Here is a 14039-nt window from a genome sequence, read left to right as displayed (position 1 = left end):
CCCGCCCTGCCCTGCCCCGCCACGCCCCGCCCCGCCACGCCGCGCGCAGGCAGTCGACGGGAGAGCCAGTCCCACGCCGCACGCCGCAGCCACCGCAGTTCCAGCCCGGTGCCGTCTCCGTCGGCTCGTCCCGTCCGTGTCGTCCCGTCCGGTCGCTACCGTCGCTACCGGCGCCTCGCCGCACCTCGCCGCGCCTCGCCCAGCCCGCCGCGCGCCCCACGACTGCCATGTGGTCCTCACTGCTGGCCGCCACCCTCGCCCTGGCGCTGGCCGCCTCGGCGCACGCGCAGAGTAAGTAGCAGACGGAGACCAGTGGACACCCGCTTGGCCAGCGCAGAGTATGACACCCACCGCTTTGTCTCTTGTCCGTAGAGAGTGAACGCTGGACACGTTCAGAAGGAATGAAACATGTCTGCTCTGCTCAAGGCTCTGCTTCCAGCCGCCCTCGTGCTGTTTGCTTTGCCGCTTTCCCCGCGTCGTGGGATGAGTCGGGTCCAGCAGCGCGGGGCCGGCCGGCCGGTCGGGCGCGCCCAGCGCAGCCCAGCGCCCTGGGGAAGTCCGCGCCGACGACTGGGGCGCTGGGCACGCTGGGATGCTGGCGTGGGCGACTGGCCCGACTGCAACCGGTTGAACCCAGCCTGGCCCGGGAAGAACCGGGCTGCGGCTCCCTTTGATTGTGACAACGGATCCGTGGAATTGTGCACGGTACCGGGTATACACTCGGACACTGCTCGCCTGGTAAACCAGTCGCGGGCGCTCCAGTGCTGAGGGTGGCTGCGCGGGCGGGCCGCTCTGCTCAGACTGCTGTAGGACGGCTAGCCTTCCGCGCCGCGTACGCTTTCCCTGACACACGCCGAGTGTATTTCAACGCATAAGGGCAATGAGCTATAAAGGCGCACAAAAAGAAATATCTGACAGCAGTCGCGGCGTCGCGGCGCGGAACTTCCAGTCATCACTTACTCAGAGAATTTTTTCCTCATATCAACGCTTTCTGGTTGGTACACTCTCCCGCGATAAAATGCGAGGCATACATAAGTTATAATTTTGTCCAGGGGCGCTGATAGGTCGACTTCCCACGCCCCCCCCCCCCCACTAAAAAAAACGGTGTCGACGCCCCTATGATTTTCTGTACGCATTTACGACAAAAAATGATTTAGATTATTGATAACTTATGACAGCACTAGACAAAACTACGCGATTTGCAAATGTTATAACACCGATCCACCGATAGTCACCAATACAAAAGTGTGATGGAAGTGTCACAATTTTCTTTACGGAAAACAAAAATGACTGCGGCTGGAGAGAAAACAAACAGTGTTTCCAAACGGGGCCCTTTGAATCAAGACTCCTGCTGAGCCAACGACAGCGAAGATGACCATACTGTCCCGACCCGGGGTGATCATCTGAGGAGAGACGATCCGTTTACCTCGCTCATCCGCGTGCGAGGAACATAGAACTTGGCACACTGCCTGCTGTCTACATTATGTAAGACCAAGTTTATCTAGAATCGGATATTCAAAGCTACATATACTACCGTAGACGGGGATGGGACGTTCTGTGTCCCTCGACGAAATTCGGCAAAATTGTGATAAACGTATGCCGAGATGCCTTACATTACGCGGGATGGTTTGAGCGCCTCTCTGTGTCTGCATCTCAGCAGCCCCAGCTGATGGCCGAGGTGGAGTGCTGTTAGGGCGGCCTCCGGGCCCGAGTCCGGCTCCTCCTATGTCAAGTGGTTCGGTCGACGGCCACGGCCTTCTGGTAGAAGTTTGACGTGGCTTTATGTCGTCGCATCACAAGAGTGGAGTGTGCTCACTGCTTGATGCCCCATTGTGCTTTTAACGTGAATGAGAAGAGTAGTTGGGGACACATTGAAGTGCTTGCCCAACGACAAGCACTGGCCCACTGCCTGACGGCACAGCTCGGGTTGCCTAACTTTGCCACGGGCGAACAGCCGTATCGAACAGACTCATTAGCTGATTACACACGACACCACGTTATCGCATTACCAGAGCCGGAGACACGGAGTGAGACTCACACCCGAAACCTGTTGTTTGTTCCTGACCTCCAACGGCGGGCCGCGGGCCGCGCGGGCGGGCGCCGCCGTGTTGGGGCTGGCCGTGGAGGCCCGCGGCCAGCGCAGCGGCCACCAGCCAAAACTGCTGAGAGGGGGACTCTCGAAACATTCATTTTCCGCCGTAAAGAAGTGGTTGCGGTGACGCCACGACCGAAAGCGCCTTGTATTACAATTTTAAGTTACAGTTTTGTCGAAAAACACATCTAATTGATGTTTGTTGCGCCAATATGACCTCTACATAACCTTTTCGCGTGCTAACATTCAGATGAACACCTGCAGGCTTCGGTGGAATGGAATGATTCGTTTCGATTTGATTTTAATATAACCGTCAGCCAGTGCAATGATCCGTCATATTTTTATTTTTTTCGGATGTCTATGCGGCCCCCTCAAGGATGTTCTCTTTCTTCCTTCTGTTTTCCCCCTTTGATTGGCTGGGCGGTGCAGGTTGCTGATCACTTTCCGATTCCTTGCAGCCTGCACGACACCCGACTCGATGTCCGGCACCTGCATCGTGATCCGCTCCTGCCCACCACTCTACAAGCTGCTGCAGGGGCCCAAGCCCCTCCCCAGGGACGTTGTCCAGTTCCTGCAAAAGTCCACCTGTGGTTTCCAGGGCCACAACCCCAAGGTAGGTCCGTCGACGAATGTCGTACAGTGCCACTTTCGTTGCCCCTCTCTTGCTGACGCCGGCTGCGCTGCAGGTGTGTTGTCCGGGCCTGGACCCCATCCAGACGCAGCAGCGGCCCACCCCGGCCACCCCGGCGCCTACCCAGTCGCCCTGGGGCAGGCCGCCGGTGACGAGGCCGCCGCCGAGCAGGCCGCCGCCGCAGCCGGTGGACGACAGGAACGACCGGCCGGTCAACGTCGAGAAGGAGCCCAACCTGCGCCTGCTGCCGCACAGCGTCTGCGGGCCCAGCTCCACCGACCGCATCATCAACGGCAACAAGACCAACGTGTACGAGTACCCCTGGATGGCGCGGCTCGGCTACCAGAACAGTACGTGTCCCTCCCCTCCCTCACGCTCGACCACCGACCGACCACCCCCGGCACGCTGGCTTGACTTACTTCTCTGGACTCATCGACAGAACCGGCAGCTGTTTTCAAAGTAACCCGCCATCTTTTCTCCGTTCATTTCCAGGCGAGGTTGTAGACACGAGAATATCTAAGGAGCTCAACGGCGAGGGTGTCATAGACCCGCGGTCAGGCTCAGGCAGGACAGAGTTTCTTTTGTCTGTGTTTTCTTGTGTTGGGGGCAGTAGGAATTACCTTACCGTTGGAATGTATTATGTAGATTGTTTGGGTAGTTTGATGTCATGAAGTAGTTTGGTTGTATTTGCACCCACAGAGGTAGATGTTTGCACTACACAGGGGATCCCACCGTGGACGCCGTTCTTTTTGTTTGCTTTTGCAGGGTGTTCTATGCTGGACTCTTTTTCTGGTTATACCGTAACGCACACAACGCACCATCCATCCAGTCGTGCCTGTGGGCTTGCCTACCGACTCTCACCACGGCGCCTTACCTTACGGCCTCGTGCGAGTATGCGTGCAACCCGTCCGCACGTCTGCGTCGGCGCCCGCGTAGAACACAAACCCTACACCCTGTGTCAGCCCTACGACAACCACAGAGTTGCGGATTTGCTTACTGCGGGCCTAGGGGGATCCTGGCTGGCGACTTCGGGTAGAGCGCGAAGGCAAACCCGCATTTTGCTGTGTCGTACCCCTGTCTGTAAAGGCCATACACCACAGTGTGGCGGGTTTGCCTACCCGATGTGCCAGTAAGGCGCCATAGCCCCTTGGGTATGCAAACCCACAACACTGGGGAGCTTCGGCCTTTACACTCGGTACTGTACCGAGGCGTTGGGGCAGGTTGCCTAATCGCACGGCACCCTAAGGACAGCGACGGTGGGCAACCCCACCCGCACGACTGCATGCGGTACAGTATAGATCAAAAAGTAAGGCGTCTACGGGACACGCTGTATAGGGGGTGGCCCACGGTCCCCGTAACATTTTGCATTAGTACTCGCAGTTCTGCTGTCCATCACTTGATGGTATGCGGACGGGTGTGCTTGTAGTCTCGAGAAAAAGTGCCTGTGGCCTAGAACGAGTAGTATGCAGCCATGCATCACATTGTCACTAGGCTACCGAATGTTCCGGGGTTCTTGGACCACCCTGTACTGACAGTGTAAAGTCCACACTGTATCTTACCCATCCTGCCTGCGATGTTGTCTGGTAGCATCTTGTTTGGAATTCAAGTATTGAGTGCCTGTCGTGGAGAGTAGCATGTTTTTGTCACGTGACGGCCCACGTGATTCGTGATTGTCATAACCAGCTTTTTGAATGGTGCGCGGCGAGCTGACCTGGCCTCTGGCCGGCAGAATCTCCCGTCGGTAGCCGAGTCGCCGAGTGCACCCGGGTCCGGGTACTAGTTTGACCTTTTGCAATGCGAACGAGCCCTCCTCACGACGAGGTGTCTCTTCCCCCAGCATGTCTGCACTCGTGTGTTTTGTTTTGAGTGGTCAGCAAGTACACGTGTAGTGCACGGCATGGAAAGAAAAGCATCACCGAAACGCACAGCAAACAACGGAATGTCTTTACGGTTCTAACCCGGATCTGTTAACTTCCTCAGGGAACGGCAACATCGCCTACCGGTGCGGTGGCTCCCTCATCAACTCTAGATACGTCCTGACCGCGGCTCACTGCGTAGAAGGCGGCAGGAGCACGGAGTCTCTGTAAGTGCAAACCAGGAGCACATCACTTTTTATCGATAAATTAAGTGACGTCGTTCATCGAATCCCCTCCATTTTATTTCAGGACGACTGTGCGTCTGGGTGAGAATGACATCCGCACCGAGATCGACTGTTCAATCATCTCGGGAACCGAGGTGTGCGCGCCACCCGCCATCGACGTGGGCGTGGATGAGGTCATCTCCCACCCCGACTTCAGCCTGCAAGGCGTCAACCGCCTGCAAAACGACGTCGCCTTGGTGCGCCTGGAGCGAAGAGTCATGTTCACCGGTGAGTCGCGCTTGCCCGTCGCAAGAGAGTGTGGGGCCTAATTTGAATTTGATCCATCATACCCTGTGCGCAGAGGCCGTGAAGCCCATCTGCTTGCCTGTCGGCAACGAGCAGTTTAAGGATCTGGACCGCAAGAAGGTGACCGTGGCAGGATGGGGAACAACCGAGAACGGTAAGTGCTGTATAGGGCAGCCCGAAGATGAGCATGAACCTGAAACTGAGCCTGTTGATGCGCCCGTGGCTGAATCTCTAGCTCCAGTAGGTGAGTCTTTGGCTGAGGTTGCTCTGAAAACCCAACAGCATGCATTGCATGCGTTATACAAAGCATGCATGGTATGCATGCTGTATTTAACGCATGCATTGAGATGCATGCTGTTTTTAACGCATGCATTGAGATGCATGCTGTATTTAATGCATGCATTGAGATGTGATGGGGCCCTGACGCATAGTTACTTCGTACGTTCAGTTTAGCGGTTTAAAAAAAAATATATATTTGAAGCGTTGGCATTCAAGTTGGGAACCCAATCACATGTAGGCTCGTTCGAACGGAAATTTCACAAGGAATCCGATGAGCTTATCAAAAATAAAACCGAAAAGCTCACTTAGTAAATATTCCACGAAAACGAGTTGTAGCAACAGCATGCATCTCAATGCATGCATTAAATACAGCATGCATCTCAATGCATGCGTTAAAAACAGCATGCATCTCAATGCATGCATTAAATACAGCATGCATCTCAATGCATGCGTTAAATACAGCATGCATCTCAATGCATGCGTTAAATACAGCATGCATACCATGCATGCTTTGTATAACGCATGCAATGCATGCTGTTGGGTTTTCAGAGTGTAACTCATCAGGTACTTATGAATGTGGCCTGCCTGAAGCTTTGGTCCACGGACTCGTCGATAGCTAAGCTTGCAGTTGAATTTTGAACTGAACAGCATGTCTGCGGGTCGCTCACGGTCTGGTTTGTTGTGCAGGCCACGGCAGCTCGTCGCTGCTGCAGGTGAACGTGCCCGTGGTGCCCGGCCAGCAGTGCGTCGACGTGTACAAGTCCGAGGTGCGCATCTCTCCGAGCAAGCAGCTGTGTGCGGGCGGCACTCGCGAGGGTGACTCCTGCCAAGGCGACAGCGGCGGGCCCCTCAAGTACGCCGGCATCGGCCACCAGACGGGAGACTTGCGCACCGTGCAGTTCGGCATCGTGTCCTTCGGGCCGAAGCGCTGCGGCTCCGAGGGTATGCCCGGAGTCTACACTAGGGTGGGGTATTACATGCAGTGGATCCTGAGGAACATGAGGCCGTGAAGCACCACCCTGCCGGCAAATGGGGGCTAGAGCTAAATGCAGGACAGGGCTGTGAAGTGAATCATTTTCCTTGTGTTAGTAATGTATTTGTGTGTTCTTGTGAGTAATTTTATTTTGTATTGTATGAGTGTGAGTGAATGAATGTGTGAGTGCGAGAGAGTTACCATTGTATGCTATAACTTATTTATTAGCTTTTTGTTTTTGATGGGATAGAAGATATGATAATTGTTCATGATTTCATCCAGTTGAAGTTTGTGTTTGTCGACTGAATGTGCGTGGTTTGTTCGGGCCATAAAAATGTGTGATAATTCAGGAAAGACACGATCTGGGTTTCAAACTCACTACATATAGTGTGCCATCTTTTAATAAGTTACTTTGGATATGTTAGATCTATTTATAAATCACTGATGATTTATGCATCGCCTTCTCATACTCTTCATCATTTGTTCATTTCATATTCCCCTTTTGCTTCCACCCATTTTCCCTTCTCTCCTAAATTTCAAGGTGGATCACTGTCGAAAACAAGCAAAATATTTATTGTAAAATTATGAATAATCTACTGCCAATTAGATTACAATGTGTCACAAGTGCATGTTTTAAAGCTAACGATCTTCTGTTGTTACTTATTATTACTGTTGTAAAACGCTCTGTAGCAAAGAATATAGTAATAAATTTGTAATCTTTTCTAAATTCATTGTTTTGTAGATGTGAGTATTTTTTGTGATAAAATTTAACTCAACAACGCAATCCAAGCTCACAAATACAGACCCCTCCTTCATTTTGCTTGTGCTGTGCCGCATGCAGTCGTGCGGGCGGGCTGCGTACTCACACGGTGCAACAAGGCGCACACAGTTACAGCCTTACGAAGCAAAATGACAAAGCCTTCGGAAGTACGAAACATCTTGCTTCATAAGGTTTTAACAGTGCAAGCCCACCCACCCGCACGCCTGCTTGGATGCAAACCAAAAAAGCAGGGGTCTATCGACCACCCTGTTTATTTCGCAAGAAGCTCGCCGGTACCAACCATCAACCTTCGCGCGGCTGGTCAAGCGCAGGCGCCTGGGACGTAGGCAGCCCATCGAGCGTGCGGCAGAGGCGGGGCAGCCTACCGCAGGCTCCGCAGGCGCGCGCCGCACGGCCACAGAGCCCTGGAGAGCGGAGCGGAGAGCTGCCCTGGCTACAAGGACTCTAGGAGTGCCGTTTTAGGCGCACGCTGGGCACTCGCGCTGTCCTTGCGGGGTGGCCGAGACAATGAAGGCACAGGGCGTGGCAGGGCGTGGCGGGGCGTGGCGGGTGGGGGCCCTTAGTGCAGTGGAATGTGCAGCATTGTCCGGCCGCCCCTCCCGCCCCGCCGCTCGACCGATGCAAGGTAGCACTCGGCCGCGGACGGGACAGGACGGTCACTTTGGTCAGCGACCAGTGGAGGTGGTGCGCGAGGCTTCCGGACCGCGTGTCGGCGTGGCTCGGCGTGTGGCTCGGCACGACGCCGCAGGACGTCACTCTGAACGCCTACCTCCCGCAGGAGCCTCATCTCATTTGCACCTTGTCACGCCGCCGAAGACGAAACAGTTCGCGAGGGCAGTGTGCTGCACTCCAATCGGAAGTACGCCTCCCAATTCAACCAGCAGTAGCGGGAGCATAATTCTACGCAGTCTCTGATTAATTAATTTTGGGGGGGGTCATGTCGTGGTAACCACCGTTGGCACTGCGCAGACAGTTGCCGTCTACAAGCGCCACTTTACTAAAAGCCTTATCAATTCGAAAAAAATGCCAAAAATTCACCTTTTGCACTGAATAAAAACAACAAACAATACAAAAGAAATTTTATCATTTTCTTTTCTAAATTCATAAACATTGCGCGATTGAAACTACGAGCGACCACCGCATCTACCTACACTACCTTACCCGAAGTTATCACGCTACCGACGCCCACTGCTGCTGACCCTTGAGTGCTCGAAATGAGTAAGACAATTTTTCATCTCCGAGTTTAAGCACTGAAAACCCAACAGCATGCATTACATGCTTTATATACAGCATGCATAGTGTGCACACTGTACCTACAGCATGCATTGAAATGTATGCTGTCCTACAAGTCGGTTTCGTGGAATATTAATTAAATGAGCTCTTCGGTTTTATTTTTGATGAGCCAATCGGATTCCTCGTGAAATTTCCGAATGGTTGATTCGGTACCTGCAAGTGGGTTGCAGTGGGTTTTAAAAAAATTCTATTCGAAGTGTTGGTATTTAATCTCGAGACCTCATCACACGAAGGCTCGATGGAACGGAAATTTCACGAGAAATCCGATAGGCTGATCGAAAATGAAACTGATGAGCTGACTTAGTTAATATGCCACGTGAGATTTTCATGACCTACCCACTTGTAGGGATGAATCTCACTCACCATAAGTTGTGACCCACGTGAGAGTGACAAAAATAATCTTCTCGCTTTTAGGGGAAATATCACGCGATGTTTTTGGGATCACTGTTTCCCCAACAATGCAGTTAGCAAGAATTGTGAAGTTTTTTGTTTGTTTTTTTCATTCGAAAGGACAGTTAAAGTGGTGCCGACCTCCCCCGGGCCGGCCGCCGCGCATGCGCTTCATAGCGCGCGTGTTATTCAAATGAGATCGAACCCATGGCAGTCGTGTCCCCAGCGTAATGATGCCCGCTCTAGAGCGACCTCGTACCGCCGGACACTCTGAGCTGACCGAGCCCGACTCGACCCAACCCCAGCGCACTGAAAATCCAAGTGTTCGAATGTTTTCACCTACCTGCAGTTGTGCGACATCTGTACACTTGCATTTCCAGTGCAGTGGACCGAGCGAGGAGAGAATGCAGGGGCTGAGAGAGCAGCAACAGCAGGCAGCGACAGCGTAGGCCACCCGCCCGGGAGCGGCGTGGCGGGGTTGCCTACCCGCCGTTGTTCAGGCGCCCTGTAAGCTCACCCAGTGCACCCTGCAGCCGGCGGCGGGCCGACCGGCCTGATCCGGTCCAGTGAAAGCGTCCCCGCGCCTTTTCAGTTCGACGAAAAGACATCCTTCTCCTTTATTTATTTTTTCGTCCCCGCCTCCATTTATTTATTTTTTTTATTTTATTGCGGTCTCATTGTCCGGCCCTGCGGGGCGGGGCGGGGTGAAGTGACACAGCGGGCAGCAGGTGGATTAACTCATTACAGCGTGGACCCGGCAGCGGCGGGCGGGAAAGTTGGGCCGCGTGGCGGGCATTGCTGAGCGTGGGGCTGCGATGCGCTGCTCCCCCATCATGGGACCCCCCCCCCCCTTACCCCCTCCCCCGACTCACTGCGCCGGCCGGACACGAAGGATGGCCGCCATATCCGTCTGGATTTATCGCCGGCGGGCGTCGATTTGAATTGAATCTTATCTGATGCAGGGCTCGTCTGTTCGGAGCCACGCCGAGCCGAGCAGAGCCGAGCCGGCCCCGTCCGCGGAAACAAATAGGGCCTCGACGTCCGCGGCGCGACACGCGCGCTCCAATGGAGATGGATGTGGCCGCGGCCCGGCCGAGGCCCGGCGACAAACACGCTGCGCCGCTCCACCAGTCCCGGACCGTCCCGGACCGTCCCGGGCAAAGCGCGGGGCACTTTTGCAAGGGTCGTTAATACCAGACCCGGGTCGAGTTGTAGTTGTTTTGTCGGACAGCAAACACTGGAAAAACAAAGGTAGAACTACACTGCAAGTCCAGGAGTCATTTTTGAACTCGCTCCTAGGAGAGCGACATAATGAATACGATTTCATGACTCCTCGGGGAGCGGTATCAATGTTTGTTTGAACACGAGGAAAAGTACAACTTTTTGTTATTAATTTTCAATTTGAAATGATTTGCTTGTTATTTAACGTCACTAAACTTTACCTCTGTTTGCTGCAAAGTGCTCTAACGTGAATTTCGAGGTCTATGTTACCCGAAATAGTCATAACTTACCTAGAACAGACTAACGTTTCCTTCGATTTTTTTCTTTTAAATAAAATAACTAAAAAAAACTTTCCAGAAAAGGGCAGGCTAAAAAGGAATGTGGGATGTCTAGGGCATTTTCAGAAGTCAATGGTTAATTGTTTACCGGTAAAATGAATATTTATCTGGTATGAGGAAGTTGCCCGATAAGAGGAACAAGAAGAAGGAAGCACTGAGGAGGTGGCGTGGCGTAGCGCCCTCCCTAAACAAAGCAGAACGCCGGCGACTATACTGTGTTTTGTCGCAAGTGGATGTGTGATCATGAATCAAGTTTTGTAGAATTCGTTAACAAAAATTGGGTCCATACCAGACCGGCGTGACAATCTTGTGTCAAAAAGTGCTTCTGCAAAGTTTGGCTTCGGAAAAGTAAGTTTATACAATTCTCTAAACCGTCCCGGTGTCGTTGTTTAGGTTAGTGTACGGACATATTGCATTTGTACTATTTCAACTTAATGATAATGACTCAACTGTCGTAATAAACTTTGGCATAGGTTGTACCAAGGTGCTCGATGCATAGGTAGGTCCGTTCTAAACTGTTTGAAATCTAACGACACGCATCCTAACCTCTGATAGACTGTCGTTTACCTTCTTCTTGTTCCTCTTATCGGACAACTTCCTCATAATATTATGATTCTACCCGGTAATTTCACCGCAACCCTAATTTTAACGATCAGGAAAGAAGAAGGTAAGATTAAAATGGCAGTCGGCCCGTGTAGATGGTTCGGCCGCCAATGTAAGTGAAGCAAAAATCTTTCTCCTCATCTTTTCTGATTCGGTTGACGAATAGTTCGTAAAGACTTTAAACCTACGTTTCCAACAGCTCGGTGACGAAGTCGCCTGACCTAGGGTGAGACGCACTTCAAGTACGGGCGCGGATCAGCTGACGGCCCCCGCGCGCCGGGCCGCGTTGGGCCGGGCGACGCCTCCACCCCCAGCCAGAGCCGCGCCGCACCGGGCTGGGGCAGCGGGCCGCCGGCTCAGCGAGTCCAGTCGGCTGCGAGTCGAGCCGGCCACGGGACGGCCGCACCGCGAGAGCAGAGCAGGAGTCGAGCCGGGGCCCCGCGCCGCACGCTCGCGCACGCCCGCGAGCCGCACGCCGGGCCGGGAATAAGTGCGGCAGTGACAGCCCCACCTGCCGTGTAGTGCAGGCTGCAGGACCCGGGAACCAAAACCTGGCAAAATCAACACCGCGGCAGTTCTACATTTGTGACGGTGCGCGCGCTTTCGCCCCCGCGCGCGCGCGGGAAGAGTGATGTGATGTGAGCGGTGTCGCGACCATGTGGATTACGTCAATCTTCGCCGCCACTGGAACGCACCCAACAGGAGCCGCGCCCTGAGCAGGTAATGAGAGAGCGCCATGGCAGCTCTGTGTCCACGAGCACGAGGCAGCGCCGGGCCTTGGCCCGGGCAGCGCGCCGGCCTGGTCGGGGGTGCCTGTTCAACGACTCCTCACCGCCGAAGAGTCAATAACAATCTTGGACACGCAGGCCGCAGGCCCGCCTTGCCACCAAATAGAGTAGCCATGCTACGCTTCGGTTCACCAGCAACTCTGCTCAGCTTCGTTCAGCAGGTGCCGGGCAACCACGCTCGCTTGATCGGCGGCCGAGGGGGAAACGACTGTTAAACTTTGTGTCAGCCGCGAGGGGTCGTCAACTTCGATATTCCTCCGTACACGGACTGATATTACCTCAAATATTACACCAATATTAGCCATGTTACTGGTAATATTACCTCGATATTACACATTTTTCTAGTATTATGACGTCACAGCTTGAAAATTGGCTCAATATTACCAATATTATTTGTAATATTCAATATTCCTCCGTACACGGCAAAGGAGAGTTGACGACCCCTCGGTCAGCCGTATTTCGGATTACCCTGATTACCTCTGGAGTAGCCCCCCGGAATAAGTTGCTTTTTCTCTGGGATTACCCCGGATTTTCCTAAAATTTCCGTGGATTACCCCCTAGATTACTTTGAATTTCCTTGGATTACACCTGCCGGATAACCTAACAGTTGTCAGCCGGATTACCTCGGTCGTTTCCCCTCGCCCGCGGCGTATCGTTATAGGCCTTCAGCGCTCACTATTAAATCCTTACTGGCAAATTAGTTAGTACGCTGAGAATCATTTGGTGGGCTTGAAATACAAACAATATCCTTTGTAATACAGAGCCTGGTATAGAGCAATTGCTTTGTATGACGTCCGTCATTCGCCGTTAGAAACTGTCGAGTTCTGAATGTGCAAGCTCTCCTAGCGCCTAATCGGTAGGCAACATCTTGCCTGCAGTGCATGAGTGTAGTGCGGAGTGGCCTACCTTGCGTCTCGCAGGCGCCCAGCTCCCGTGATTGCTTTAAGGCTTACAAAACATTTTCAAATGCGCGACATTTTCAAATGCTTTATAAGCTAAAATCAAATACTTCGCAACCTGCAAAGTAGAGGCTTTGCATTGTGAAGCTTCCAAATCATTTGTGAAGTCTAACCGATTCTAATCATTTGTTTTGTACTAACAAAGTATTTATTTGCAAGGTTTTAACTTTGCGGTCTAGGCGTCACTACACTGCAAAAAATTAGAGTCTGATACGGAACGATCTACAGCGTTACTGTAGATGCCGCTCTGAGCCACTGCACCTAGGGTTACAGAACGCGGAGTACAGTGTTGCTGTAGCACCGGAAAGCCCAGGTTTTACACGGTACAGTGTACGAAGACGGCTCCACTGTAGACAGTTTTGTCCGCTTTTGCCTGTACAGTGGTCCTGTACATTGCTCCCTGTACCAAATTTTAACCATTAAAACTACAGCGATGCTGTTATTCGAATAACAGACGTTTCTGGAAAATGAATTAGCCGCATTACCTGTCAAAATGTTTTGCAGTGTACTCTGAAATAAATTCCCAAGCTCCTAATTGGTTTTCGATAGAGCACGTTAGAGGAAACGCATGAACATGTTTTGGGAAAGGAAGGTATACCTCAACTACCATTTTTAGATTGGAGTCCTTCTAGTTCTAGGACCAAATTTAATGTAACGTTTTAGGTTCCTTCCTGGAAAAGAGGATTTTTCAACAAAACCTCATTTAGTTAGTTTTTTTTTTAAAGAGAAAGGGGGGGGGTCATTGCCGTTTCCATAGCAGAAGGGTAGGATAAAAAATGATGCAAAAATAATCGGGGAAAGAAATGAAAACATCTGCTTAAGAGAAAGAAGGGAGGTGGGGTTTGAAGATGGCGAGGAGAAGGCGTGGACGCGGATGAGCCCCTCCTTATCCTCGCCAGTAATCAAACCTAAAGGCAAAGCGGTGATCCCCCTTCTGCTCCCCCGCGCCGCGCCAGCCGCGCTAGTGTGCAGTGCTTGTTTAGCCGGGCTATGCATGATCGAGGGGGCTCAATGACGGGGACGGTTAAGATAAACAACTGAAGGAATGCACGTGAGAGCGCGCGCGGGTGTGTCTCGTCGCGGCCGGGCTGCCAAAAGGCTCCACAAACCATGTGTTCCAGAGCAGACGACGCAGTGTTCTTAAGAGTGCAAGCACTCCAAAAAATTATGACAGGAAAACTACAGATCGTCCTGCTAATTATTTTCCAGGAACTTCTGTTATTCGAATAACAGCATCGATGTAGTTTTAATGGTTAAGATTTGGCACAGGGAGCAATGTACAGGACCACTGTAAGGCAAAAGCGC

At 52.5% G+C, this 14039-nt stretch overlaps 2 protein-coding genes across 5 annotated transcripts in view; both read left to right on the top strand.

The window, feature by feature from the left end:
- Positions 1-52: 52 nt before the first annotated feature.
- LOC127750662 (phenoloxidase-activating enzyme 1-like) lies at positions 53-7088 on the top strand. Of its 4 annotated transcripts, none has more exons than XM_052272884.1 (8): positions 53-291; positions 2551-2705; positions 2779-3073; positions 3216-3287; positions 4704-4806; positions 4889-5091; positions 5165-5353; positions 6076-7088. In XM_052272884.1, exons 1-8 carry the CDS (start codon positions 228-230, stop codon positions 6396-6398), a joined length of 1404 nt encoding a protein of 467 aa, XP_052128844.1. In that variant the 5' UTR covers positions 53-227; the 3' UTR covers positions 6399-7088. The 4 variants fall into 4 exon arrangements, with proteins under 4 accessions (XP_052128844.1, XP_052128845.1, XP_052128847.1 ...); XM_052272887.1 differs by having other exon boundaries at positions 55-291; positions 5165-5263; XM_052272886.1 differs by lacking the exon at positions 53-291 and adding an exon at positions 976-994.
- A 4281-nt stretch (positions 7089-11369) lies between these two features.
- The window catches only part of LOC113212362 (trinucleotide repeat-containing gene 18 protein-like), a 31219-nt gene continuing 28549 nt past the window's right edge, over positions 11370-14039 (top strand). Inside the window, exon 1 of the mRNA XM_052272906.1 lies at positions 11370-11707. The gene's annotated coding sequence lies outside the window, so the exon portion shown is untranslated. The remainder of the gene's footprint in view (positions 11708-14039) is intronic.

The sequence above is a fragment of the Frankliniella occidentalis genome, unplaced genomic scaffold (assembly GCF_000697945.3).
Source record: "Frankliniella occidentalis isolate FOCC.00 unplaced genomic scaffold, Focc_3.1 Scaffold229, whole genome shotgun sequence".
NCBI classification, from domain to species: Eukaryota; Metazoa; Arthropoda; class Insecta; order Thysanoptera; family Thripidae; genus Frankliniella; species Frankliniella occidentalis.
Note: the sequence above shows the minus strand (reverse complement) of the source record. Positions and strands in the feature narration are given on the sequence as shown.

What these genes read in the sequence shown, in the direction of transcription:
- LOC127750662 (XM_052272884.1), top strand. Translation starts at nt 228, where the DNA reads ATGTGGTCCTCACTGCTGGCCGCCACCCTCGCCCTGGCGCTGGCCGCC. An exon ending in AGACCCGCGGTCAGGCTCAG is followed by an intron (nt 3,288 to 4,703) that starts GCAGGACAGAGT and finishes TAACTTCCTCAG; the next exon opens with GGAACGGCAACATCGCCTAC. An exon ending in TGAATCTCTAGCTCCAGTAG is followed by an intron (nt 5,354 to 6,075) that starts GTGAGTCTTTGG and finishes TTTGTTGTGCAG; the next exon opens with GCCACGGCAGCTCGTCGCTG.